Source organism: Suricata suricatta, chromosome 4 (assembly GCF_006229205.1).
Source record: "Suricata suricatta isolate VVHF042 chromosome 4, meerkat_22Aug2017_6uvM2_HiC, whole genome shotgun sequence".
NCBI classification, from domain to species: Eukaryota; Metazoa; Chordata; class Mammalia; order Carnivora; family Herpestidae; genus Suricata; species Suricata suricatta.
This window is the reverse complement of record NC_043703.1, coordinates 145182934-145209556: the sequence shown is the minus strand read 5'-3', so window position 1 is coordinate 145209556 and position 26623 is coordinate 145182934. Positions and strand designations below refer to the sequence as shown.

The 26623-nt window shown below is 48.1% G+C and overlaps 1 protein-coding gene and 1 pseudogene across 3 annotated transcripts; both read right to left on the bottom strand.

Annotated features, from left to right (window-relative positions):
* Positions 1-223: 223 nt before the first annotated feature.
* Positions 224-26623, bottom strand: ADGRF3 (adhesion G protein-coupled receptor F3). Of its 3 annotated transcripts, XM_029938148.1 has the most exons (14): positions 26593-26623; positions 10925-11087; positions 8770-8830; positions 8245-8385; positions 7608-7781; positions 6934-7152; positions 5967-6176; positions 5338-5481; positions 4980-5176; positions 4405-4584; positions 2111-3493; positions 1613-1654; positions 1462-1524; positions 224-994 (listed from the first exon to the last, which is right to left on the bottom strand). In XM_029938148.1, exons 2-14 carry the CDS (start codon positions 11003-11005, stop codon positions 935-937), a joined length of 2955 nt encoding a protein of 984 aa, XP_029794008.1. In that variant the 5' UTR covers positions 11006-11087; positions 26593-26623; the 3' UTR covers positions 224-934. The 3 variants fall into 3 exon arrangements, with proteins under 3 accessions (XP_029794008.1, XP_029794007.1, XP_029794009.1); XM_029938147.1 differs by lacking the exons at positions 224-994; positions 26593-26623 and having other exon boundaries at positions 1360-1524; positions 10925-11093; XM_029938149.1 differs by lacking the exons at positions 224-994; positions 6934-7152; positions 7608-7781; ... (1 more) ...; positions 8770-8830; positions 26593-26623 and having other exon boundaries at positions 1360-1524; positions 10925-10942.
* On the bottom strand, positions 9257-9799 carry LOC115290269 (annotated as a pseudogene).

The following is a 26623-nucleotide window of genomic DNA, read 5'->3' as shown; positions in this document are numbered from 1 at the left end:
GGACCTATTCATGTCACCTTTTCCTAAACTTTGAAAAGAAATGAACCAAAAGCTGTCCTTGACCTTTAATGTTGGGAAGAGCAGAGCTCCTGTCATTGCCATCCTTTCATTATAGCTATGGAGGAGAAATAATCAGAAAAGAAATCACTGAGTAGTTAAAACAATTTTTATCAGATCTGTCTGTAATGTGAGCTGTTGATTGGTCAAAAACTGGTTGAGACGGTTTTACTTGCAATTATTTTGAACTTTAATATCTGTTGATTATGTTTACAGCAAAGGCAGGCATGTATAACAGGTAGCTTTAGCTAGTTTTTCATACTATTTTTGCTTGGATAGTTTAGGGGTGTGGACAGGTGACCTGCGAGAGAAGGAAACATGATGAATGGAAACATAAGCCCGTCTGTGCAGGGGGCTGAGCTCGGGGATGGCAGAAGGGTGTGATTCCCTGCTGGATTCTGGAACGTTCCCCCAACTCCGTTGGAGGAGGAACATGGGCTCTGCGTGTGGTTCACTCAAAGCCTCTGCCTCTCCTGAAGCTCGGGGCTGGTGAAGGAGACCTTCCACCACCTCTGCAGGCTGCCCACCCCTCTGGACACCATGCCCATCAACGGCAACTCCTTCAAAGCAAAGGATTTTCAGGATAATTAAAAAAATCTGACGGTGCACAAAGGAATTTTCAGAGTGGACCAAGCCAAGGGTCAGTGGTGGTAAAACTCCCTGCAGCTTTCTGTAAAAGCAGTGGAAGACGCTATGCCTGCTTTCTGAGGCCTCCACCTTCCCCCTCCCGTCTAGAAATGTCTGGGTTAGAAAAGTCTGTTTTCCACCCCTTGGGCTGCGACCGTCGGTTATGTGAAGAGGAGCCTTTGCCAGGAAGCCCGTTGCCACACTCCGCTCCCTCCATGCTGCCCACGCTGCTGCCAGGCAGGCTTGCCTCTCATCTGGCGTCCTCCCTTCTTCCTTTGCTGTGCTCCGGGATGGAGGTTTCACACGTAGCCTAGGAAGGGGCCGGAAGGTCCAGTTGCAGGGTGACTGTTATTATTATCAAGTCTCTTTTGATGAGGTTGTGCCCATTTTCACATTCTCACTTGCCCTCCTGCCAGGGCTGCAGTAACCCTGAGGAACTTGGCTCTCAGCTATGCTGACTCCCACGCTTACTGATCCTACCTTTTCCCTTCATAGAGTAAATGCAGGCAAATTTCCACCTGGAGAAAACGGGGACACACAGAGTCCCCAGCAGTCCAGGTCGCACTCAGGAAGCCAGGAGCCGGACCGTGACTGCTCTCACGGAACTCCCGGCTCCATCGTTGGGGGGTGCAAACCTGGACCGTGCTCATTCCAAAACAAAACCCCAGTCTTCTCTCAGCTTCTGGCTGAGCCGGTCTCCTCTCGGCAAGGCTGTGGGACAGCTATTTCTGACCTGCTCTTAGCGGGAGAACTGAGAACTTGAAGCCAGTAACTCACCAGGGAGCTGGTGGAGTTGGGGGACTGGGAGCGGCAGACGCGTTTGAGTAAAGCCTCTCGCACCTGCGGGACAGGGAATGCCCTGGTTACACCAGCCCGAGTCCCGGCCTGGGCACTGCCAGGCAGGCGGGGGTTAGGTGGGCAGGCTCACCTTCTTGTCCATGAGGCAGCCGAAGAGTAAGATGAAGACACCCTGAGAAAGGGGATGTGGGGACAAGTTAGTCAAGGAGGAAGGAATCAACCGAAATCAACTCTTTCCCCCTCCTCTTCCTTCAGCCTCTGTCGCCCTGTCTAGTTCGTGTCCTGAGGCTTCCCATCGAGGTGTTTTCTGGGCATTGGCACCATCTGGTGCATAGAATCCATTTCAGGTGCTTCTCTTACCGCTTTGGCTGCAAAGGGAATATTGGGATGCTGACAAGTCCCTGACTTCTCTGCCAAAACCAGGTACTGTTTTTGCAGATGAGAGAAGCAAAACTCCCAGAGGATTGTCCAAAGTCCTCCAGCGAGTCAGTGGAGGAACTGCCATCCAAACCTAAGTCTCCTAAAAGACTGTTTCATTGGCTCCACCTCGATACCCCCTCGAGAAGGGACTGGCAGAGACTTAAGACCATCTAAAAGGGCAAAACACAGCCAGCACGTTATCACCCACCTGGGTGGCGTTGAGAAGGGTGAAGATGTAGTGAGGAACAGCGGAGACCTCCTCCAGCAGGGTGGCCAGGCCCAGCCCCCAGGTGAGGCCGAAGAGGGGTGTGAGAACGAGCAGGGCTTTGATGACCACCAGGACGGCTTGGCGCTTCTCCGCCTGGGGCCCCTCTGACAGCGAAGGTCTCAGGAGCTTGAGGACAGCCATGGCGAGCACCAGCCCATTCACGCCCACGATGGCCAGCACCGGCCCCACGAAGGTGTAGAGCGCCCCTCCCTTCCCACTTAACCAGCATGCCCCCTCCCCCAGGTACTGCCCTCGGGGTAGGTAGAGGCCCAGGGCGGCGCCTGCAAACCCCATTGGGCACATGTAGCCGAGGCCCACCATCAGGGAGAGTACTCTGCACTTGGACAGCCGACGGAAGACGAACAGCAGCTGGTGGGCCAACATCAAGGCCTGAGCCAGCATCCAGAAAAAGGTGGCCAGGTAGAGGAAATGACAGAGGAAGGCAGCGGCCAGGCAGAGTGGGCTTCGGGGCCCCGGAGGAAGCAGGGGGGCTCCCAGGAAGCAGGTGTCTGCAGCCAAAAGGCAGAGCACCATGTTGAGCAGGGCCATGTGGCGTAAGTAGGCGACTTTGTTCTGCACCACAGCTCTCCAAACCAGCCTGTACACACCTAGGCACACCAGCAGGGCCAGGATGGAGGCCCCCAAGCCCACCTGACTCAGCAGCTCCAAGGTGGGGTTTTCTGGAACCGTGTTCTGGGACATGAGGATGGAGAAAGCAGTGAGGTGCTGGCAGAGGCACCGTGTGGTGGGGCTGGCAGGAGCTGTCTGCACCTGGCACCCTTCACCTGACCAGCCCCCCTTGCCCTGGAAGAGACTGTGGTCCCAGAAGACACAGTGCGGAGTGCCACCTGCATCCTCAAAGTCCATGATGACTTCTCCCCCGTCGAAGGCCTGGCCACCGGCCGTGATGGAGATGGCGAGGACCAGACCAGGAGTGGCATAGAGGGAGTCCCCCAGCCCCTGTCCATAGTTTGAGGGCAGAAGATGGTCCAGTTTCTGCAGCACCAGGCTAGTAATACTGATGTTGGTTCCATTATGACCCAGCGGGGCCAGTGAGCACCTGGGAATGTGTGCCTGCAGTGGGGGCTGCGTGGAGAAGGAGACCCTGTAGTCAGCGGGGACCGTGGGCCCAAGGAGCTGGGTCTGCAGCTGCACATTTTGCAAGCGGAAGGAGAAGGGGTGATCCTCAGGGCACAGGCTGCGTGCCAGGGTCTCCACAGCCAGCAGGAGATCTGAGCCCATTGAGGGCTTCTGCTCCTGGGCTGGGGTCCACAGAGAGCTGGCGTCCATGTCTAGGACCTTGTCTGTGGTTTTCAGGAGAGCCTGCAGCGTCCAACAGAGAGATTGCAACAAAGAGATGAACTCTGGCTGCTAGAACCTACAGCACTTGGCAGGGGCACTGGGAACTTTAGGTCCCAAACCTGCCTTTCCTAGTCCCGCAGAAGATGCAAGAGTGGAGAGAAAGGGGAAGAAGAAGACGGGCCTGTGAAGGGGGAGTTTCTAGATGGGAAGAATGGGGCCCCATGGAGCTAAGCACCAGGGTGGTTTCAGGTATGTGGTCTCCTGATGCACATTTAGCTCTTCGATCTGACAAGCTGTCTCGTGCCTCCGTCCCTTGAATCGCCCATGCCCTAAGGGAGCCCTTCTCCAATTCCTTGGCCCCAACTGGTCTGTAAAGCTAGGAATGGTGCCCAGGGGTTAGAGGGCACATGTTCTGAAGTGGAAGACCACAGGCATGACTGCCCAGCCGCATATGACATATCTTTCCAGATAGGAAGAGCGGGCAATGCCATTGCCTCTGGGTATCCTGTTGGATGCAGCTTACTAGCATTCAGTTGTTGCCCATAATGGGAGCGGGTTCAGGTGAGTCAGCAAAGCTGAGGGTGATTGATACCTCCATGTAGGTATCATGTGTGTGCATGTTTGGGGGAACAGGTTTGCGCCATATCCATACATCTGTATGTGCATAAATGCCTTTGAACTCATGTCTTCCCCCTTTCCTGCCTTCCCCGGCCTCCCATGTGTTTCCAGCCTTGGACCTTCTCCATATTCCATGGCCTTGGAAACTGGTATCCAAGAGGAGAGATGGACCAGGGGAGCAGACACCCAGATTCTCCAGAAAGGTCTGCTTTCTGATAGCCCGTGGTGACGCCAGAGGGACAGAAGTGCCCAAAGGTAAAGAGCTTCGGGACCCCGCTACCCCGGTGGTCCCCACCCTGGCTCAGAGATCTCACCTCCAGGGCACTGCGGTTAAGCTGTGTTCTAGCATCCACCACCACCTTGGCCAGGAATGAAATGGTGCCCAGCAGTGCCAATAAGTCGGAGGGCGAGCTCACCGCCAAAGCCTGCTGCGACAGCTCTGCCAGGATCTGGGGCACCTCCGCAGCTGGCCAGCCCTGGCCTGCCCGCAGCAGCTGACACAGATGAGACAGCAGAAAGTGGTGGGTGAGTCCTCACCAGGGAGGGGCCACTCCTCCCCCGCCCAGCTCTTTCCTTGCCCTCCCTGCTCCAGTCCCGGGGGTGCAGGAAGCCATATGGGAAGAACTCACACCCATGGTAGTGGGATGGACACCTGGGGGGACTAAGATTGGAGAATAGCACCCACCCCACCATGAGAGTCCCCACCCTCTCTGGCCCCCACCCTCACACCCTGGCTCTGCTAGGCTCCCCATCAGGGAAGGTGAATAGCCTTCAGGCCAGGCCTTGGGGGGCGGAGGGTGGGGGGAGAGACTTCTAAGGCTAGGTCCTGAGTGACAAAGGGGTAGGTCATGGGGGGGGAGGCCTGAGGCAGCTGTGCCTGAAGCATTACCCAGGCTCTGTGAGACAAGGCCAGCAGCCCTGTGTCTGTGCAGCCACTGCAGATGGGCTCCCAACTGCCATCGAGGCCACAGGTCCGCCTCACCACACCGGTCCTATTCACAGGACACGGGGCCTGTGCCACATGGCCAGCCTTGGTGACGTTCCAGGCAACAGCTGAGGAGGCTTCGGGGCAGGTGGTGTCTCCGTCTGAAGAATGATATTGAGGAGGCTCCGCCACCACGGTCCAGCCCCAGCCTCTCCCGTGTTCAGGCTCCGGAGACTGGCCGTGTGGCCCAGGTGGGGGAACGGCCAGGAGCTCCCAGGCCAAGGAGATGAGAGCTAGACTCTACCAGCTGGGCCCCACGTACCCCGGATGATGGTGACAGAGACGGGGACCCTGAGAGGGTTCAGTCCTGGGCTCTGCAGCTCACAAGTGTACGTGGTGTCAGCCGCAGGGCAGCGCTGAACGGCCAGCACGAAGCACTGGGAGCCCGGTGTGTTGACGAAGGAGGCTGGAGGGGACACGAGAGAGGGGACCAGTTACTGGGCTTGGAACAGACCTAGAACCCAGCAGGCCCAGAGATGCCCTTTCAGTCTTTCTAGCAACTTCAGAAGCATATGATGCCGAGAGCTGAGTGGTGTGTGAGCATCAAACTACAGAGGCAGAGCTGGGGTTTTGGTGAGGGGCGCCTGGGGGTCTCTAACCCAGGACTGGAAGCCAGGCTCCTCACGGGTAAAATGGAGGATGTCACAGAGTGTGTTGCAAGAGTTCATGAAGATCGTGTGAAAAGGTTTTGCGAACAGTGACCTACACTCACGTGGTTATTGCTGCATCAATAGAATTAGGATTGTTCATGGGGTTGTGACGGTATTGAACGAACTTGGACCCGGAACCGCCACGTTGAACTGCAGCGTCTGCTTCCTGTGAGTTGGAGAGCCAGCTGCTTGGAGGACACCAGCTGCCCCTTGTCCCCTGGGCCAGACACAGCCCTCGCACCTTTGCTGCCCTCTGCGGGGCTCCAGGAAGCCGTGTAGGTGAGGTGTGTGCTGGGGAGGCAGCAGCTCAGCTGGAAGCCGGGGCTGGTGGCGCAGGAGACGGAGAGCTGGTCTGGAAGCCGGGCCACGTCTGTTGCCTGCAGGGGCACCTTCACCACCTGGTTCAGCTCCCACCTGAATCCCTGAGCTTCAAAGCAGCACATGTACTCACCTGCAGATACACACCTGCTGCACCTCCTGGCTCCTCTGGCCCCACCCCTGCGCCTTGGGAGCTCGGCTTCTTCAAGGTCTGGCCTCTGCTTAAGCCCAGCAAGAAAGACCCCTATCCCTGGGGCATCTGGGTGGCTCAGTTGGTTGAACGGTTGAACGTCTGACTTCAGGTCAGGTCATGATCTCATAGCTCATGGGTTTGAGCCCTGCATCCGGCTCTGTGCTGACAGCTTAGAGCCTGGAGCCTGCTTTGGATTCTGTGTCTCCCTTTCTCTGCCTCTCTCCTGCTTGTGCGTATGCATGCATGCTCTCTCGGTCTCAAAGATAAATAAATGTTAAAAATTAAAATAAAAAAGATCCCTGCCCTGGAAGGGGTGTCTAGGAAGAAGAGGTCTGGAGAAGAGGCTCCTAGCTTTCTTTTCCTATAGCCTGGAGCCTTTAATCCTAAGGTGAACCTCTTTTCCGCCAGGAGATGCCCTTTCCCCAGCACCCACTTCCACTGCCACATGGTGAAGAAAAACAGGTGTCTGCTCTCTGCTGAAATGGAAACCCATTTTCCAGTGATGATTGTTCACATCAGTGCGCCTCTGAGCCGTTGTTTCCCCAGAACGAGTAAATGGGAAGATGAAAGGGGAAGAGAAGGGGAGAGAAGAAACGCAGGAAGGAGAGGGGAGGGAGGAGGGGGAAGGCAGGTGTGGGGGAGAAGGACAGAGAGAAGAGGAAGGCAGAGAAGAGAGATGAGAGGAAGGGCAGGCTACCTGCCCATTTATGGGAGATGTTGACGATGCTGAGGACAGCCAGGCCCGGGCTGGAGGTCAGGGACACTTGTGTCCCTGGCTGCAGGAGGATGGGTTTGGGGCTCCCGGAGGGCCGCAGGAACCAGTTTCGGTTGGTGGTCTCATGGCTGGTGACGAAGGTCACATTCAGTGTGTTGCCAGGCATCTGTACCTCGGAGTCCAGGCTCAGTATTCCAGGGACTGTCGGGAGGCAGGAGGCAGGGGACGCTGAGAGCATGAATTGCGGCGCTCCTCCCCCTTCTTTAGAAGCCCATTCCTCCTCACTTCCTGCCCCCCCACCTCCACCACCGCAGTATTGGTTCATTTTGTCCCTGGCACTGCCGTCCAGCCTGGAAGATTCTCTCTGTCATTGGGAATCCAACAGGGAAGCCTTTTGGTCGATGACTTCCACTCCCCAAGGTAACTGGGGCTGTTGAGGTCCCCTTCCTGGCCTTTCAGGGTAAACAGCAGTCACTCTAGCACTTTCTTTCCATGCCCATATGTCTCAGGAGCCCTGTGGCTCATCTGTCTCACTACTCAGCCCCAAGCTCAGGGATGCAATCTGCCAGGGTAACTGGTATTTCTCCCACCACTGGGAGAAATGGGCTTGGGAGCCACTGGGCTTGGGAGCTTTCCAAGTTCCCAAACCTCCTCACCAGGTGGCAGCAGCTGGCAGTACCCAGCCTCAGAAGGGCTGAAGACCAGACAGCCACAGGGCCCGCGGCTGTGGGGGCTCTGGCAGGGACGGCGATGGGAGCAGACGCTGGCGTTCCACCGGTACCCAGAGAGGCAGGCGCAGTAGGTAGAGCCATCCTGGTGGATGCTGCATTCTGTGGCAGAGGGAGGGGACAAGAAGTGGGCAGCCTGTATGAGAGAGCCAGGTAGTCAGGACCTGATGCCTGAGAGGCTCTAGGGCTGGGTGTCTGGAACAATCCCGAAGTCACGAGAGCTTCAGCCATCAGGGACTGACTGTGCCCTCAGCCAAGGTTCAAAGCAGCAGAGGTCCTGCGGGGCAAAGTCATCAGGGGTGGGGGGGGGAGAAGTGCCAGCCTCCTGGGCCTCTGCCAGTGTTTAGAAGAGGGGGACATGGAACGGGAAGGAAAGGGTCTCTCTGGTGGGGAGGTGGGGAAGGAGACGAGCCATGCACCCTCCAGGAAGTGGGAGGGTCTGGCGGCAGTTAGGGCAAGCTGGTCGCAGACCTGGGAAGTCCATGTCCCTTTCTGTGTGAGCCACCTACCCCCACAAGCCAAGTAATGGCCACTGAGAGGCAGGGCTCAGTAGAATCCCCCCTACCTGTGGTGAGGTTGAGGCCAGTGAGAGCTCTTGGGGTAGTGGAAACCGAGGCAAAGGCAAGAGTCAGGGTTCTGGAGAGTGCCAATGGCCAGGTCTGGTGTAAGAAGTCCAGCTGTACATAGACTGAGGCCAAGACTGACTCTACAGGGGAGAGACAGCAAGGCCATGGTCGCCTTCTGCCTCCCACACCTGGCTGCTCGCTGCCAGGGCCCAGGGCAGGTCCCACCTCCCATAGGCCAGCTAAGAGTTGATAAGAGGGCCACAGCCCTCACTAGCTACGGTGCATTCGCCCACAGCTCCATGCCACCCTTCCCCCAAACCCTCATTTCATAGACGAGGCTCCCCAAGAGGAATGCTTTTCTGAAGACCTCGCAGCTAGAGAACTGGAATCAGGACCTGTGTGGTGGCCATGACCTGCCACAATCAGTTCCTTCGTGTGCCTTCTGCAGCCGCACCCCTCACTCCCTCTGCTCCCCCCTTGCCCTCCCTCCCCGCACCCCTTCCTCCTCCTGTTCGTCCACTCACCACTTGCTCCACCCTTTTGATCCAACTGCTGCCCCGATTCCCCTCCAGTCTGACTCTGTCCCTGGAATAGAGCACAGAGGAGAGATCTCTGAGAGGGGGCTGACCCCGTGTTTCCCCCCGGGACTTTCTTCCCCAAGCGACTCAGGGGCTAGCCTGAGGAATCTGGCATGACTCTACCTCTTCGAAGCTCTTCTCTCTCTCTCTTTTTAATGTTCATTTTTGAGAAAGAGAGAGAGAGAGAGAGAGAGAGAGAATGAACAGGGGAGGGACAGAGAGAGAGGAGTACAGAGGATCTAAATTGGACTCTATGCTGACAGCAGTGAGCCTCAATGTGGGGCTTGAACTCACAAACTGAACCGTGAGATCATGACCTGAGTCGAAGTCAGATGCTCAACCGACTGAACCACCCAGGCGCCCCTCGAAGCTCTTCTTTTTTTTTTTCCGTATCATGATTTTTAATGTCCAGAGTTTATAATACAAAAGCCACAGCTTTCTCCCGAACTCAAGTTTATAAATTTTCGATTGGCTTGTGAGGCCAGTAGGGATACTTCTTTTTGTCTAATTTGGTTTCTGGGAAGACTTCGTTCAGATCCTCAATGGTCATCTGATCAAACGAAATTATGTTCTTCATCTTCTCCAGCTCTTTTTCATATTCTTCAATCCTGGCCTTCGAGAGAGACAAAAACTCAGCACAACTTTTCACATCCTCTTTTTCTTCAGCATCCGCCTGCGCAGTGTACTTATCCTCTGGCACGGGAAGCTTCAGGGCATTAAACTTCTTCTCGAAGTCATCTACCAAGCCAGCTTCTGCCACATTGGCCTTGTAGTAAGCCCAGTCGATAGCAGGTGGATTCTCGGGGAGAGTAGCCAACCTGGAGGTGAGGGTCTCATTCCAGGATTTCAGGAAGTTGGCAATGGCCTTCTGGTTTCGGGGTATGATCTCCCCAAAGGCTACCCAGTCAATGGTTTTGAGAGCAAGTTTTCGCCCAGCCATCTTGAGATCCTTCACCTTCCCCGGCGGCCCACAGTCCACAGCCTCAAAGCTCTTCTTTTTGCTTGGAATCAAGCAGGTACATCGAGAGGGGGACGCAGCTTCCAGTAGGAGGTGCTGGGGATGCAGCCCCAAGGACTTTTCCGGCCTGGCCCTGCAAATGCCACCTGAACCCAGGGACCGGGCACACCCCGGAGTGTCAACATGCTTTGCCTAATTCCTTCCTGAATTGCCCTGTCCCTGGGCCTCTAGGTAAGTGAAATGCTGTGTCTGGAAGACCGCTGGGGAGGGCTGGGCAGAGCTGGCTGGGGCTCAGAGGCCTGGGGACTTCTTTTTCCTCCACAGGAACTGCCATGAGAGTGAGCATAAGGCAGCATCTTCCCTTGGTCTCTTGTTCCTGTAAATGATTTCCTCACCAACTCCTCCGTCTCTCAAAGTGAATTACATGTGAATTGCACGTGAATCTGGTATCTATCCAGAAACAGATACAGATCTAGATCTAGATACAGATATTGGTACAGACATGGATACGAATCCGGATACAGAGAGATACAGATCGAGATACAGATACATCTCTACCTGGGAGAGAACAGAGATCAAAAAGTATTAATCTCAACTCCGCTGTCTTTCTTCAGATTCTCTCCTGTCCTCTATGCCGGTGGTTGCCAAATCTGGAACATGTTTCTTCTCTTTTCAATTTCTTATTTTTTTATTTTTTAAACATGTTTATTTATTTTGAGGGAAAGAGACAGTCTGAGCAGGGGAAGGGCAGAAAGAGGGAGACACAGAACTCAAAGCAGGCTCTGGGCTCCGAGCTCTCAGCACAGAGCCCAGTGCAGGGCTCAAACCCACAGAGTGCGAGATCATGACTGAGTTGAAGTCAGATGCCTAACCGCCTGAGCCACCCAGGAGCCCCTTTTCTTTTCATTTTTAAAGGGCAAGTTTGACGGGGAGAGCCTTCTGACACCACTGGAGTTCACAGTGACTCAAAGAAACAAAAGCTATCCCACTCCCTGGAAAATAGTCTGACCTCTCAGAGATTTTATCAATAACAAACTGGCCTCTCTTTTTACATGACTTCTCTCTCCAGCCCTTGCCCCTCCACCTGTCCCTTCTCCCCCAGCTTGCTGTGTCTCACTGGGCACTCCCCGAAGTCTTACTTACAGGTTGGGATGCCTGAGCAAGTGGTGACCCCACCAGAAGGAGAGTCATGGCCAGGAGCAGCGGGGCAGCCGAATAGATCATAGCTCAGTGAATCCGTCCTCCTGAGTCCTCAGGCTCCTGCATGATGCAAATTTCCTCCAAGAGGAGCTGGCAAGGCCCACAGCTGGGATGGGAGGGAAGAGGGGACAGGAGGTGCCAAATTTAGAGGAAGTGCGACAGCCTCTGACTGAGTCACATGGGCATTCAGGTCCCTGTGGGGCCACAGGAACCCACGTGCCCCAGTGAGAATGGTCTGCTCAGGTTCCGGGGTCTGAACCAAGGACTCGGTGAAGAGGAGAGGGCTTGGGAGTCCTAGGTCACTGCCAGCAATGTGTCAATAAGTCAGGTTCAGTCATATCTCTATGACTGGGAAATCTTCCTGAAACTTACAGGAAGCTGAATCATTGATCTCAGAGCCCAGGTTAGAAAAGACAAACATTAGGGCTGATTGCCAGCCTAAAATAATTTCCAGAGTCTTAATTTTAACAAAGAGCTTGGGGAAATTGCTGGGAGAGATTATCAAGTAATTTCACAAAATAGTTTTGAAGTGAGGATGGCTTTTCTAAACAAGACACAAAACCCAGGAAGCCAGAAAGAAATTAGACTGCCTAAAAAGCTTTAACTTGGGGATGAAAAGGGCATTAGGGTAAAAAGGCAAAAGAAAAAACTCAGTTTTCTGAAAAAGAAATATCAATAGTTTGGTATACATAAATAACCCACATTGAAACAAGAAAATACTGCCATCTACTGATTGTCAAAAGATATTTTTGATCATATTCAGTGTTGACAAAAGTATAGTGATACATGTGTTCAAAAATGTGTGTATAAGGATGCTCAAGGCAGAGTTATTTGTGATAGCATAGAGTTAGACAACCAAAATTTCCATTCAAAAGGGACATTTCCAAACAACGGAATATCACTGTGGAAAAAAAGTCAAATAGCTCTATTTTGGAGTGAATCTCAATATATCTGGTGAAGTGTAAAGTGTATATTATGCTCCCTATTATGTAAAAAAAAAAAAGGTAATCTCTATTAAATACCTGTGCTTTCTATACCTAGAATATTTCTGGAAAAACACATCAGAAAGTTGACGAGTGTCTGGGGAGGGGGATTAAGGATTTGGGTGTGTCTGTTTGGTATATATTTTTTCTAAACAGAGGCATATATTTTCATAATCAAAAAAAGAAAGGGTTGGGGCGCCTGGGTGGCTCAGTCAGTTGAGCATCCGACTTCGGCTCAGGTCATGATCTCGTGGTTTGTGGGTTCGAGCCCCGCGTTGAGGTCTGTGCTGACAGCTGGCTCAGAGCCTGGAGCCTGCTTCGGATTCTGTGTCTCCCTCTCTCTCTGACCCTCCACTGCTCTCACTGTCTCTCTCTGTCTCTCAAAAATAAATAAAAGACATTTAAAAAAAGAGTTGATTTACACACACACATAAGCATAAACACACACATGCATGCGTGCACGCACGCACACACACACACACACACACACACACACACACACACCCACACACAGTTCCTTGGTTAAAAATTCAGCCCCGGTACATTTCTACTTGTGCTACCTCCTAAAATCTGCCCTTGCTAGGACGGCTGCTGAGGCATACCAGACGCAAGAAACAAATGCATGCACTGATTTCAGAAAGCTTGAAAACGGTAAAGAATTGAGCTTGAGAACCGGAGAGAGAGGATTCGGTGCTGGACGTGGGATGCTATCAGCATGTCGAGAACCGTGTAGTGCAGCTGCAGGTGGTCTGAGATGCGCCTGGGAACACAGGACACTAACAGCATCTCCCACAGTCATGGAAGTGCATCAGTCAGAGCATGAAGTGGTCCTGGACAACGCTTGACAGGGACTCCCAAGGAGCAGGGACTACGGCAGAGAGAGGTGCAGCTGTTCCTGTAATTTTAGAGAAGCTCAAACATTTGTGCCCATACAAAAAAATGCCTAGAAAAGATTGGAAGGAAATGCTACAGGCTCTCCAAAGCACCCGTGGCCTTGACCTCAGGATTCCCCAGGGCCGAGTACCGTGCACCAGAGGCCTTAAGTACTGTTTGTTCAAGTGAATCAATCAATAGATGAAACACACCAAGATGTTAATGGTGGTTCTAACAAAATGGTAGGATTTGGCATGTTTTTCTAGGTTTCTGTATTTTTCAATTTGGAAAGTTGAATAATGGAAATTTTCACTTTCAGTGATGGAAAAAAAGACTTCATAAAAAGACCAAATCTTACTGTCTCAACTCCTTTCTTATGGATCAGCCGGGTTCAGAGTCCTTCAGGTTTGCCCAGGTGTCCCCGGTTGCCAGGAAGCACCTGCAGGTTGACAAAGGGCTCTGGCTTAGGGTGGGGTTCAGACAGACAGGTGCCTATTGCTGCCACCAGCCTACTCCCAAGTCCAAGGTCAACCATATGGCTATTGGCCTCTATCCTTCCATACACCTAATGATATTTTGAAACCAGTAAGTTTCTGTCCCTGCTGGCAGCTTCTCGATCGAACCAGTCAAAAGAAATTTCCTTTCCCTTCCTTTGTGCTTTGAGTCCTCCAGGACATGTCAGCAGGGTCTTTGATAACAAGGGTTTGCAATATGGCCTTCTCTCATCTGTATCCAAGCAGGTTTTCTTAAAACCTCCTTTACTATGGAAACTACTAATAGGCTGTTAAAGAGTAAATGTAGCTTAGACCTCTATCCCCTATAAATCCTAACTTCTTATTCTCTTTCCGCCAGACATGGCATTACATTATTGGAAATATTAAATGATAGATTGTTAGACTGAGAAGGGAACTTAGCTGAGACATTGATGCAGGCAGGCTGAGTCCAAGGAGCCATTGGCAGGGAGAGGGGTGGACACCCCGCAGGACTAGGCAAAAGGCTATGAGAAAGAAGTCAAATGCAAGCTAGGAAGAAGTGGAAGCAATTTACTGAATAGCATGAGTGACAGAGAATAGCAGACGGAGTGTCTGGGAGACTCAGAAAGGAAAGGAGAGTTAGTCTTGCTGTAGCTTAGGGTTAGGAGTTTATATTGGAAAGGGGTCCTGCATACATGTTCCCTCAGGAATCCAGGGTAGGGTCCCAGCAAAGGTGAATGACCAGTGAATAATAAGTGTTCTTTCTTTCTCTGTCTCTCTCTCTTCCTTCCTTCCTTTCCTTCTTTTAATTAATTAATTAATTAATTAATTTTGAAAGAGACAGAGAAAGCACGAGTGGGGAAGGGGCAGAGAGAGAGGGAGACAGAGAATCCCAAACAGGCTAAGCCCCTTGTGGAGCTGGAACTCACGAAACTGTGAGATCATGACCTGAGCCAAAACCAAGAGTTGGATGCTCAACCAACTGAGCCACCCAGGCGCCCCTTATAGGGGTTATTTCATAAACTGTTGAAGGCAGGGGGTACGGATGCCAGCTTTGGCAGAGGTTTGTTTGAAGCTAATGTACTGGAACGGGTTTGGGATCTGGCTCTTCTTAGATCTTGCCAGGTTTTTGGGGCTGAGGACAAAACTCCAGCAATGAGTAACTCTCTTACTTCTCCGCCGTGGGGTGGGAGCCAGAGTAGCCTCTCTGGTTTTTACTCAGACGCAAATAGAAACATGGGACATGAGTCAATAGGGCTGAGCAGGAAAACAGCAGAAATGGAGACTTTTTAAAATGGAATCTCTTGGGGCGTCTGGGTGGCCCAGTTGGTTAAGCCTCCAACTTCGGCTCAGGTCATGATCTCACGTTCGTGGGTTCGAGCCCCACGTTGAGCTCTGTGTTGATAGCTCAGAGCCTGGAGCCTGCTTTGGATTCTGTGTCTCCTCTCTCTGCCCCTTCCTGTTCATGCCCTGTCTCTCTCTGTCTCAAAAATAAATAAAACATTAAAATAAAGCGGAGTCTTTTCCTCTTAAATACAGAGAACAAACAGGGTTGCTGGAGGGGAGGTGGATTGGGGGTTGGGTTAAATGGGTGACGGGCATTAAGGAGGGCACTTGTTGGATTGAGTGCTGGGTGTCATATGTAAGAGATGAAATCACTGGATTCTACTCCTGAAGATAAGACTACACTGTATGTTAACGAACTTGAATTTAAGTAAGAAAGTAAATACATAAATACATGCATACATACATACATACATAAAATGGAGTCTCCTGAGTTTCCCTATTTCAATATTATTTACTTCAGCTTCTCACTTTATAGAAGAGGAAACGGAACCAAGAGGAGAAACGGACTTGCCTAGTGGATGGCAGAACCAAAGCTTAAAGCCAGATCTCCTGACTTTGAATCCAGGAAATTTAGGTAGAAGGAATTAAGATAGATTAATTTAAATACAGAATAACTGGACCTTCTGGCTACAAAAATGAATTTAAGTTAATATGAGATAGCATTGATCCCACAAAGAAAGCAGTACTTCAAAAAGGCTTCTTTTCCTAAAGAGGAAAGGAAAATAAATATAATTTAAAACCAGGCGAGGGAAGGAGAGTATGTGTGTAAGAATCAGGCAGTTCTTTGGAAGCAGCTCATGAATACCTTACTTAGCTAGAGGTTCTTAATTTGGCAAACACGACCATTGGGAACAAATCTGTGATCTACAAGGAAAAATCTGAAATACCTTGTACAAATCACAAAAGGCTTCAAGATGGCAATATAACTCCATGAAGACAGGTTTTTCTTTCTCGTTTTTTCCTCCTCTGAGTGAACAACTGTGTATTAAGGTTTGATGAGGGGCAGCTAATGGAGAAGCAGACCCAGGAGTCAGACAGCTCGGGATCAAAATCAGCTCCGTTACTGGAAGAGCTGAGTGGGAGAAGATGGTTTGGATCTCAGCCAGATGCCCTTCCCAGTACATCCTCCATGAACTGAATTTCCGCAGCTGGTCGCCGGGTCTCTGACACAGCCAGGCATCTCGGGGTCTCCCCGGTGGGGAGGGGCTTGCTGAGAACAAGCCTGGAAGACTGGCCACTCCCAAAGAGCGAGCACCCAGAGCTTATGTTGCATGTCTTACCAAGCAGTTAAATCACTTTTTGCTTGGGGGGTGAGGGGGAGGGAACAAACGCTATATCCTTCTGGGGAGGAGAAGTCCCCTTCTCTCAGTGGCAAAGGGGAGAAGAAAAGAATAAGTAAGCTTCCTTGCCAACACCATCCAAGATGATAATGGGGTTTATTTCAATATTCTAGTGAAAGAGAAAACTGGAAAACTTCATTTGACTAATGTAAAATATACAAATGCATAGATTTTCTAAAGTCAGTAAACCTAGAAAATCCGTTTTGATGCCTTATTACAAGCCATAGAGGAAGGCATGCCAAGGGCAAAAAATAGTAAGCACTTGTACTAGAAACCTATTGTCACTGCTTATGTTCTACTTACTTTCTGAGTCACTTTCTAGAATTACCTTTCATCCATAATGCCAGGTTTACTGTGGAAGTAGTCATTTTATACAATCATGCTGCTCCCTGACTGCAGTGGAGTCAGTGAGGACACAGCTAATGCCACATTGGGAGCATTCCTCTCTTCGGAGATATTCTGGGGACTGGGACCTAGTGAGAGCCTAAGGTTGGACCTGCAACACGTAAAACAGCAGTTACTGGTTTTTGGCTGTGTGGACTGGGGAGATGGTCCGTGCTCAAAGGAAAAGTGAGACTAACGTGTGGACAGAAACAGAACAAGGGAAAAGTGGAATGTGTGTGGAAGAGGGAAGGGAATGGAGAGTCCCTTGTTTCAACTGTAGCCTTTTTTTAAAAAATATTTATTTATTTTTGACCCAGAGAGAGAGTGAGCGGAGGAGGGGTAGAGAAGAGAGGGAGACAGAGGATCCGAAGCAGGCTCTGCACTGTCAGTGCGAGACAGAGGGCTTGAACTCACCAACCTTGAGATCATGATCCCAGTTGAAGTCAAACGCTTAACTGACTGAGCCACCCAGACATGCCCAACTTTAGTTTATTCTTGATGCTCTTTGCACTCCTGATCTCGAGTTCCAACTTCTTTTAATGGTTTCCCTTCATGTTTGAGCTAGATAGAGCAGGTTTCTGTTATTTGCAGCTAAAGGGATGTGTATGGACACATGCTCAGAAAAGTCAAGGAAGCTGTAATAGTGGAAAAGGGATTATTATATTAAGTTATAGGATTGTAGGATCTTGTGATTCAAGACAATCACTTTATCTTTCTATCTTTATTAATACAATGAAGGAGTTGAATGATAGGATCTTTGGAGCACAGTTGACCCTTGAACGAAATGGGCTTGAACTTCGTGGGTCTACTTGAATGCAATTTTTTGGGGGGTGCCTGGGTGGCTCATTCAGCTAAGTGTACAACTTTGGCTCAGGTCATCATCTTGCGGTCTGTGAGTTCGAGCCCCACATTCGGCTCTGTGCTGATAGCTCAGAGCCTGGAGCCTAATTCAGATTCTGTGTCTCCTCTTTCTCTGCCCCTCCCCAACTTGCACTCTGTCTCTGTCTGTCTGTCTTTTTCGAAAATAATTAAACATTAAAAATTTTTATATGCAATTTTTTACAATAAATACAGTTCAGTGTTATAAATGCATTTCTCTTCCTTCCTTCCTTCCTTCCTTCCTTCCTTCCTTCCTTCCTTCCTTCCTTTCTTTCCTTCCTTCTATCATAACTGGATATTATGTTAGTTTCAGGTGTACAACATCGTGGTTCAACAACACAAACCTTATGCTATGTTTACCACACGTGCAGCTACCATCTGGGACCATACAATGCTATTAAAATACCAAGGACTCTTCCCTATGATCTATATTTTATTCCCGTGATCTATTCATTCCATACCTGGAAGTCTATACCTTCCACTCCCCTTCACCCCTTTTGCTCATCCCCCTCCATTCCCTTTCTTATGATTTTCTTAACATTTTGCCTGCTCTAAGTTACTTTATTATAAGAATGCAGTATATAATATATATAACACACAAAATACGTTTTAATTGAGTGTTTATAGTATCAGTAGGCTTTCCCTCAACAGTAGGCTATTTGTGGTTAAGTTTTGGGGGAGTTGAATGGTATACATGGATTTTGGACTGTGTTAGGGGTTAGGACCCCTAACCTTTGAGTTGTTCAAAGGTCAACTGTACTTTAAAAATGTTGTCCCGGCGGCGCTGGGTGGCTCAGTTGGTTAAGTGGCCAGCTTCGGCTCAGGTCATGATCTCACAGTTCATGGGTTCAAGCCCTGCATCGGGCTCTGTGCTGACAGCTAGCTCAGAGCCTGGAGCCTGCTTCTGATTCTGTATCTCCCTCTCTCTCTACCCTCCTCTGCTCACACTGTCTCTCAAAAATAAATAAAAAGCATAAAAAATTAAAATAAAATAAAAATGTTGTTCCATTTCCTTCTGGCCTTCATGGTTTCTGATGCAAAATTTATGGTTATTGTTCCCTTGTAAGTAGTGTATCATTTCTATGGCTGCTTTCAAGGTTTTTTTCTTTGTCTTTAGTTCTTAGCTGTTAACGAGGTGGTGAAGCCTGGTTCTTTTTTAAGGCTTATCCTGTTTTGGATTTACTGAGCCTTTTGTATATGCAACGTTATGTGTCCCATCAAATTTGAGCATTTCAGCCATTATTTTTTCAAACAATGTTTCTGCGCCACATTCTTTCTCTTCTCTTTCTTGAAGTCTAGCGACAAATATTAGACTTTTATTTTCTGTATTTTTTCGTAGACCTCTGTGTTCAGGTTTTCAAATTTTTTCCCTCTCTGCTGTGAATAACACGGGTGATTCAGTTAAGGATTTTGAGGTAGGAAGATTATCCTGGATTATCTGGGTGGGCCCAATGCAATCACAAGCTTCCTTATAAAAGGAAGACAGGAATATGAGGGACAAAAAAGAAGATCTACAACAGAAACAGAGGTTGGAATGATGCACTTTGAAGCTGGAGAAAGGAACCATGAGCCAAAGAACGCAGGCAGCTACTAGAAGGTGGAAGAAGGAAGGAAATGCATTCTTCTCTGGAGCCTCCAGAAAATATGCAGCCCTGCCGACATCTTAATGTTGACCCTGTGAGATTCACTTCAGACTTCTGATCCTTGTAACTGTAAGATACGACATATGTTTTGTTTTAAATCATTATGTTGGTAGTAATTTGTTACAGAAGCAATAGGAAATGAATACAGAGTCTATGCGATGATTTAAAAAATTATGATTACTGCATTACCATTTGGTTCTTTATATTTTGTATTTCTTCGCTGAGACTTTTCATCTCTTCTTTCAAGAATGTTCAGGGGCACCTGGGTGGATCAGTCGGTTAAGCATCCAGTTTCGGCTCAGGTCATGATCTCATGGTTCGTGGGTTCAAGCCCCACATCGGGCTCTGTGCTGACAGCTAGCTCAGAGCCTGGAGCCTGCTTCAGATTCTGTATCTCCCTCTCTCTCTGACCCTCCCCTGGTCATGCTGCCTCTCTCTGTCTCTCAAAAATAAATAAATAAACATAAAAAAAAGAATGTTCATACTTACAACACTTTTATGATACTTGCCTTAATGTCTTTTTTGGATAATTCCAGCATCTGTGTCATTTCAGCATTGGTGTCTGTTTTTTTCCCACGTGAGTTGAGATTCCCTATTTTTTATATGTTAAGTAATTTTGGATTGTATCTGGATGTGTGATATTATGTTATGAGACTATGGATCTTGTTTAAACCCTACAGAAAATGTTGGTATTTTTGCATAAGCAGGCAACTGACCTGGTTTGGTTCATGTCATGAGATCTGCCCAACTACTGTGGATTGTAGTTTTCACCGAAGTTCCCTTTTCACAAGCTGTTGCAGTGCTCAGACCTGCTGCACATTTGCCCCCTAGTGGCCAGTTTGCGCCCTGCTGCCGGTCTGCCTCTTCCTGTGTAGGGAATGCTCTTCAGGGTCAGACTCGTGCAGGCACAACTGGAAGATGAACTCAGGGGTTTGTAAAGCTCAATGGGGCCGTCTTTCTAAACTCCTTCTCTCTCAAGTTAGTCAGATGACTCTGGAATAACACTCTTGTCAAAGTAGCAGGGGTGCAGCGCTCTCAAAACTATCTTTATTGTATTTGTTTTAATTAATTTATTTTACTATGATTTATTGTCAACTTGGCTAACATGCAGCGTGTAGAGTGTGCTCTTGGTTTTTGGGGTAGATTCCCACGGTTCATCGCTTACAAACAACACCCAGTGTTCATCCCAGCAAGTGCCCTCCTCAATGCCCATCACCCATTTTCCTCTCTCCCCCACCCCCCCTCCACCCTCAGTTTGTTCTCTGTATTTAAGGGTCTCTTATGGTTTGCCTCCCTCCCTCCCTCTCTGTTTGTAATTATGTTCCCCCCTTCACTTCTCCCATGGTCTTCTGTTAAGTTTCTCAAGATCCACATGTGAGCGAAAACATACAATATCTGTCTTTCTCTGACTGACTTATTTCACTCAACAATATATCTTCCAGTTCTATCCATGTTGCTGCAAATGGCAGGATTTCATTCTTTCTCATGGCCACGTAGTACTCCATTGTATACATAAACCACATCTTCTCGATCCATTCATCAACATGGACATTTAGACTTTTTCCATGATCTGGCTATTGTTGAAAGCGCTGCTATGAATGTCCATTGGGGTACATGTGCCCCTATGCATCAGCACTCCTGTATCCTTTGGATAAATTCCTAGTAGTGCTATTGATGGGTCATAGGGCAGTTCTAGTACATTTTTTTTAATCCTCTAAATGAATTACAGAATGGCAATCATATCCATTTCCTTAAAACACTGTTTTCTTTGTAGCAGGTGAATGGCACTCTCACAGTCATCATTATTACGTGTGTTTTTAAACACTTTTCTAAATGCATTTAGAAGATCTAAGTATTCTTAGAACACTCAAGTTCTTCCTTTTAAAAACATCCTTTACAGGATGAAACCCAACCTCTTCAAGTCTAACTGGTGCAATGAGATGAGTACAGGCCGTTGGGTCACAACTGCCAACAGGAAGTGAACCGATCACTCAAAACCCAGGTCAGATAAAAATGATGGCAGGTGGGGCACCTGGGTAGCTCAGCCAGTTACGCCTCCGACTTTGTCTCAGGTCATGATACGGTTCGTGGGTTCGGGCCCCACGTTGGGCTCTGTGCTGACAGCTCAGAGCCTGGAGCCTGCTTCAGATTCTGTGTCTCCCTCTCTCTCTGGCCCTCCCCTGCTCACACTCTCTCTCTCTGTCTTTCAAAAATAAGTTAAAAAAAAAAAACCACACAAAAAAATAACCCATCAGGGGTGCTTTATCTTACTTAATTCTCCCCTTGGCTTTTTACCTATTTCCTTAGTTGCAAGCCTTATTCCTTTATAGGAATTTGGGCTCTTTTTGAATCCACTTTAATGCCTTCATTATTTATTTCAAATTTCTCTAGAGAAACTGTTATTTCATTTTCTGTTGATTACCTACTGAGTTAAGAGGGACCTGGCCGGTGGCTACCTCAATGGCTTGCTTCTCAAATGATTCCTTTTGGCCTTTCCTTTCCCTATTCTCATGCCTAATCAAAAAGAGAAATCAAATACAAGAAATTTGCTGCCATTTACATCAAATCCTTATGAACATCTCCCCACCAATGAAAGGCAAGTTTTCCTAAGCAAGCACCCTATTAACACAATGACTTGTCCCTTCCCACTTTATAAAATGTTAGGACTTCATGGTTTTATACTAAATTGTGGGACTTTATAGTTCTACAGTTTTAGCTTTGTATACTTTGCTTTAGTTTTCTGACAGATATGTCTTTAAAAGTACTACATGTGAAGCAACTTTACCAAAGTAATAAAAGGCTCATAAATTAAAAACACCTGATTCATGACATTCTTCTGTCTTTCCCTCCTGGTCATCTATACATTTTTGGTTGTAAGAAGTTTGTATGTGTTATTTCGTGCTTTTCTTTTAAATATAATGTTATTTTACTTTTTTAATTGAGATAAAAATTTAACATAAAACTTAACATAAAAATTTAAAGGGTACATTTCCATAGTTTTTAATATATTCACAAGGATGTGCAACCAATTTCTAATTCCAGAACATTTTCATCACCGCAAAAGAAACCCATGCCCGTTAGAAGTTATTCTCAGTCCTCCTCACCCTCATGGCCTGGTAATCACGAATCCACTTTCCGTCTCTATGGATTTACCTGTTCTGGAAATTGCATACAAATGGAACCATACAACATATGGTTGTTTTTCCCCAGCCTCTTTCACACAGCATAATGTTTAAAGGTTCATCTATGTTGTCGTTCATCTCAGTCCCCCATTCGTTTTTATGGGTGAATAATATTCCATTGTGTAGATATACACATTTTGTTTATCCATCCATCAGTTGATAGACATTCAGGTTATTTTCATTTGCGGGCTATTATAAATAACACTCCTGTGAACATTCATGTACATATTTTGCGGTATACCCCCAGGAGTGGAATTGCTAGGTCATACAGTAACTCCGTGGTTAAATTTTTGGGGACCTGTCCAATGTTTTTCCACACACGGTACATCATTTTGTAACTCTACCAGCAACAATACGCAAGAATTCCAATTTCTCCTCACCTTCCCAACACTTGTTATTTTCTGCATTTTCCTCCTTTTTTTTTTTTTGCACACACCCACTCACTTATCTTTTTAATGGTTATATATTTTATCACATTGATTTACCATTGTTTACAGTTTAGGTCCTTAATTCATTGGACATTTTGATTGCCTGCATTTCCCCCTCCAATGATAAATATGGCTCTTTATAAATCTTGGCAATAAATAGTCTTTTCTTTCAGCTCATTTTTTGGAAGTACATTCTTCCAAAGTGGGGTGACTAGGGTAATGAACATGAAGAGTTTTATAGCACTTGGTGCTGGCAACACAAATGTCTCTATTCCCTCACAGTTCAATTTAGTTCAGTGAAAGTTTCCTGAAGCCCCTCCCTTCCTCACCGCTGCCCATGGAGGTGGAAGCCATCTCCTGCTTGGCATCACAGCTGCCCTCAGACCTCTGGTGAAGCCCAAGATCATTTAAAAGAGGACCAAGAAGTTCATGCGGCACCAGTCAGACCGATTTGTCAAAATCAAGTGTAACTAGGGGAGACCCAGAGGCACTGACGATAGGATATGCAGAAGGTTCAAGGACCAGATCGTGATGCCCATCACTGGTTATGGGAGCATCAAGAAAACCACACACGCTGCCCATGGCTTCTGGAAGCTCCCAGTCCATAATGCCAGGGAGCTCGAAGCGCTGCTGATATGCCACACATCTTAGTGTGCAGAGATGGCTCACAATGTCTCCTCCCAGGAACCGCAAAGCCGTTGTGGACAGAACAGCCCAACTGTCCATCAGAGTTACCAGTCCTGATGCCAGGCCACACAATGGAGAAAGTGAATAGACAGCTATGTGCACATTGTATTTATGTTAATAGAACCATAAAGCTACCAAGGGGATAAAAACTTACTGAGGATTTACTGAGTACAAGGCATTATGCTACCCTCAAGGAATTCAGAGTACAGTAAGACAGATAAGAAACTGGCAAATCTCTGGGGTGCCTGGGTGGCTCAGTTAACCTGTTAAGCGTCTGACTTCAGCTCAGGTCATGATCTTGCAGTTTGTGAGTTCGAGACCTGCATCGGCTCTTTGCTTTCACCCCAGAGCCTGCTTTGGATCCTTTGTCCCACTCCCCTCTCTGCCCCTTCCCTCCTCACGCTCTCTCTATCTCAAAGATAAACATCAGGGGCACTTGGGTGGCTCAACTGGTTAAGTGTCTGACTCTCGATTTCGGCTCAGATCATGATCTCACAGTTTCATGGGTTGAAGTCCTATGTCAGGCTCTGCACTGACAGCATGGAACCTACTTAGGATTCTCTCTATTCCACCCTCCCTACCCCTCCCCCACTCAGGCTCGCTTGCTCTCTCTCTGTCTCCCTCTCTCTCTCAAAATAAAGAAGTAAACTTAAAAAATAAGTAAGCATTAAAAAAAAATTTCATAACATGTAAATGTGAAGAAAGAGGTATGTACAGGGATAAGGGAAGCACAGGCAAAAGAAATGTAGCTTAAATTAAATCTCCTTACGGCTTGCCGCCCACTGATGGGTACCTGAAACAGGCAGAGTGTGACCTTCCTCAAGGAACTCATGGCTGCCTTACTTCCTTAATGTTTTTGATTTATTAAAGACTAAAAGTAATCTTATCTTTTGTAATTAAACTTTTAAAGTTAATTTATTTTTGAGAGAGAGAGAGAGAGACAGAGTATGAGCAGGGAAGGGGCAGAGAGAGAGGGAGACACAGAATCCAAAGCAGGCTCCAGGCTCTGAGCTGTCAGCATAGAGCCCAATGTGAGGCTTGAACTCACAAGCTATGAGATCATGACCTGAGCCTAAGTCTGCTGGCCCAACCAACTGAGCCACCCACCCCTTACAGGCACCCCTTACAGTAACCGGGTCTTAACAGTAGCTAGCTCCTCAACGTCCTAAAAGCCTTGCTTTCAAATTCCTTAGAGACCTATGCTACCCCTAATCCCCACTAACATAAAAAAGTATATAATCAGTCACTCCTCACACGCCCAGTAGGGATCTTTCTGGCCATGGGTCCTGTCCTCATGCTTTAATAAAATCACCTTTTTGCACCAAAGAGGCCTCAAGAATTCTTTCCTAGCCATTTGCTCAAGAACTCCACCACACAGGATGTTGTAGAAGAAACACACAGAGAAACAGTGGGAGATCAAGCCCATGTGTGTGTGTGTGTGTGTGTGTGTGTGTGTGTGTGTGTGTGTGTGTTGAGAGGTGTCAGAGAGAATAAAAACAGGAGTAATACAGAGCGATCAAGGGAGGAAGATGTTTCGAGGAAGAACAGCAGGCAGTGTAAGCTGATGAAAAGTCAGACAAGAAGTCTCACAGTGTCTTAACAACAATGTGGGGAGCCCGGAGGCAGCTCTTTCAGTAGAGTGGGTGAGATGGGAAACCAGAGTGGAGAGGGTGGAGCGTGGGTGGGAGATTTAGAAGCTTATGTTAATTAAAGCCTAGGGACAAGGGTTTTGACTCTTTTGACTTTTTTTTTTTTTAATCAATACCTTGAAAGAATTCAAGTGCAATTTAGTGGTTTCCAAATCTTTTCCCGATGAAGCTTACTTCCTGTCTCATCTTTGATCTATTGTAGCTAATCTGAGGTGGTAGAGTGTTTGCAAAGATGGTTGCAGTAACGGCTGCCCATTCTTCTGGGCAGGTCCCCTTGCCAGGGGACTTTGCCATTCCATCCATTAAGAGGTGAATCTATTTTCCTTCCCACGAATCTGGGCTGACCTTGTGGTTTACTTTGCCCAGGACAATGAGACAGAAGTGACACTGGGTGATTTCTGAGCTGTGGCTTTGAAAGGTCTTGCAGTCTCCACTTATGCTCTCTTGAAAGAGCCCAGCTAAGCCCAGTCCAAACTGCTGACCCACAGAATTATGAGCAAATAAAATGGCTGCTATTTTAAGGTACTAGGTTTTGCATGATGTGTTATGTGGTGATAGATAACTTTTACATCTGCTTAACCTTTTATTTTCTTGGGGCACCTGGGTGGCTCAGTCAGTTAAGTGTCGACTTATGCCCAGGTCATGATCTCGCAATCTGTGATTTTGAACCTGGTTTTGGACTCTGTGCTGACAATTCAGAGCCTGGAGCCTGCTTCAGATTCTGTGTCTTTGTCTCTCTCTCTCTCTCTGCCTCTCCCCCACTCATGCTGTCTCTGTCTCTCAAATATAAACATTTTTAAAAAACTTTTATTTTCTTGCAGCTCATGCTGATACATTTTATTACGAAAGGCTAAGTATCACGGTATCATTAGTATACTTGAGCTGTTTCTGTATCTCATCCTCTAGGCATAAGAGATCTTTAAATAATCATCCTTGTTTCAGAGACCCAGAGATTGAGAATCTCTCTTAGGTAGTGGTTTCCGACATCAAGAACTTCATTTCATATTGGGTTGACCACTTCCGAGCTGTATAATTAATGGTCTGAACCTGGGCAAGTTACGTAACCTGAATTTTCATTTCCTAATCTGCGAAGTAGGGAAAGTGCCTTCCACTTAATAATATTGTTACGGGGGTTGGTGATAATGTATATAAAGTTCCCCGCATAGCAGGTGCTCAAAAAGAATGATAGCAACTGTCACAATTATTACATTTTGTTATGTGCTTGATACACACTAGCCATTGATCTAGTGTTCTATCTACAACTGGCTGCGGTTACGTGCATGCGCTTCTTGCAAACGCCTTAAAGATCTCTAAAGACTCAGAGACGTGGGCTTTTATCTGGAGACATTAGCAATTCCAATTTGCAACAGTTTGACAACGCGGAGAGTGGAGAGGCCCGAGAGGTTTGTCTCCAGCGCCCTTTCACGCCCCTTTACAGACTGGAAAAACCTTTCCCCGAGGCTCGCCACCGGCTTCTCCGCGTCCGATCACTTTTCCTAAGCTCCTCCTGGGTGCCAGGAGCTACAGCGGGCCGGGCACGCACCCTCTCTCTGCTCCTTTACGTCACAGCTCTTCCCAGGGGTACTTCTGAACTGGTTCGCAGACGATCCCCGAATCCCCAACGGCAACTCCCAATCTCCCCGCCCGAACGAAACCAGAAAACCGCCCGAACTCCCAGAGCGAGGAGCAAGGCCCCCTGGGAAATTGACCTTTTACCCTCACTTTCGTCTTACTTCAACTCACCAATTTTGACGCTAGCGAATGAAGAGACGAG

Excerpts from the sequence above, each read along its gene's own strand:
- ADGRF3 (XM_029938147.1), bottom strand. The coding sequence starts at position 11,005 with ATGATCTATTCGGCTGCCCCGCTGCTCCTGGCCATGACTCTCCTTCTG. Across the intron at positions 8,831-10,924 it reads TTGCTCAGGCATCCCAACCT|GGACAGAGTCAGACTGGAGG; the intron begins GTAAGTAAGACT and ends GCTCTATTCCAG. Across the intron at positions 5,177-5,337 it reads CTCTGTCACCATCATCCGGG|ACGGAGACACCACCTGCCCC; the intron begins GTACGTGGGGCC and ends ATCATTCTTCAG.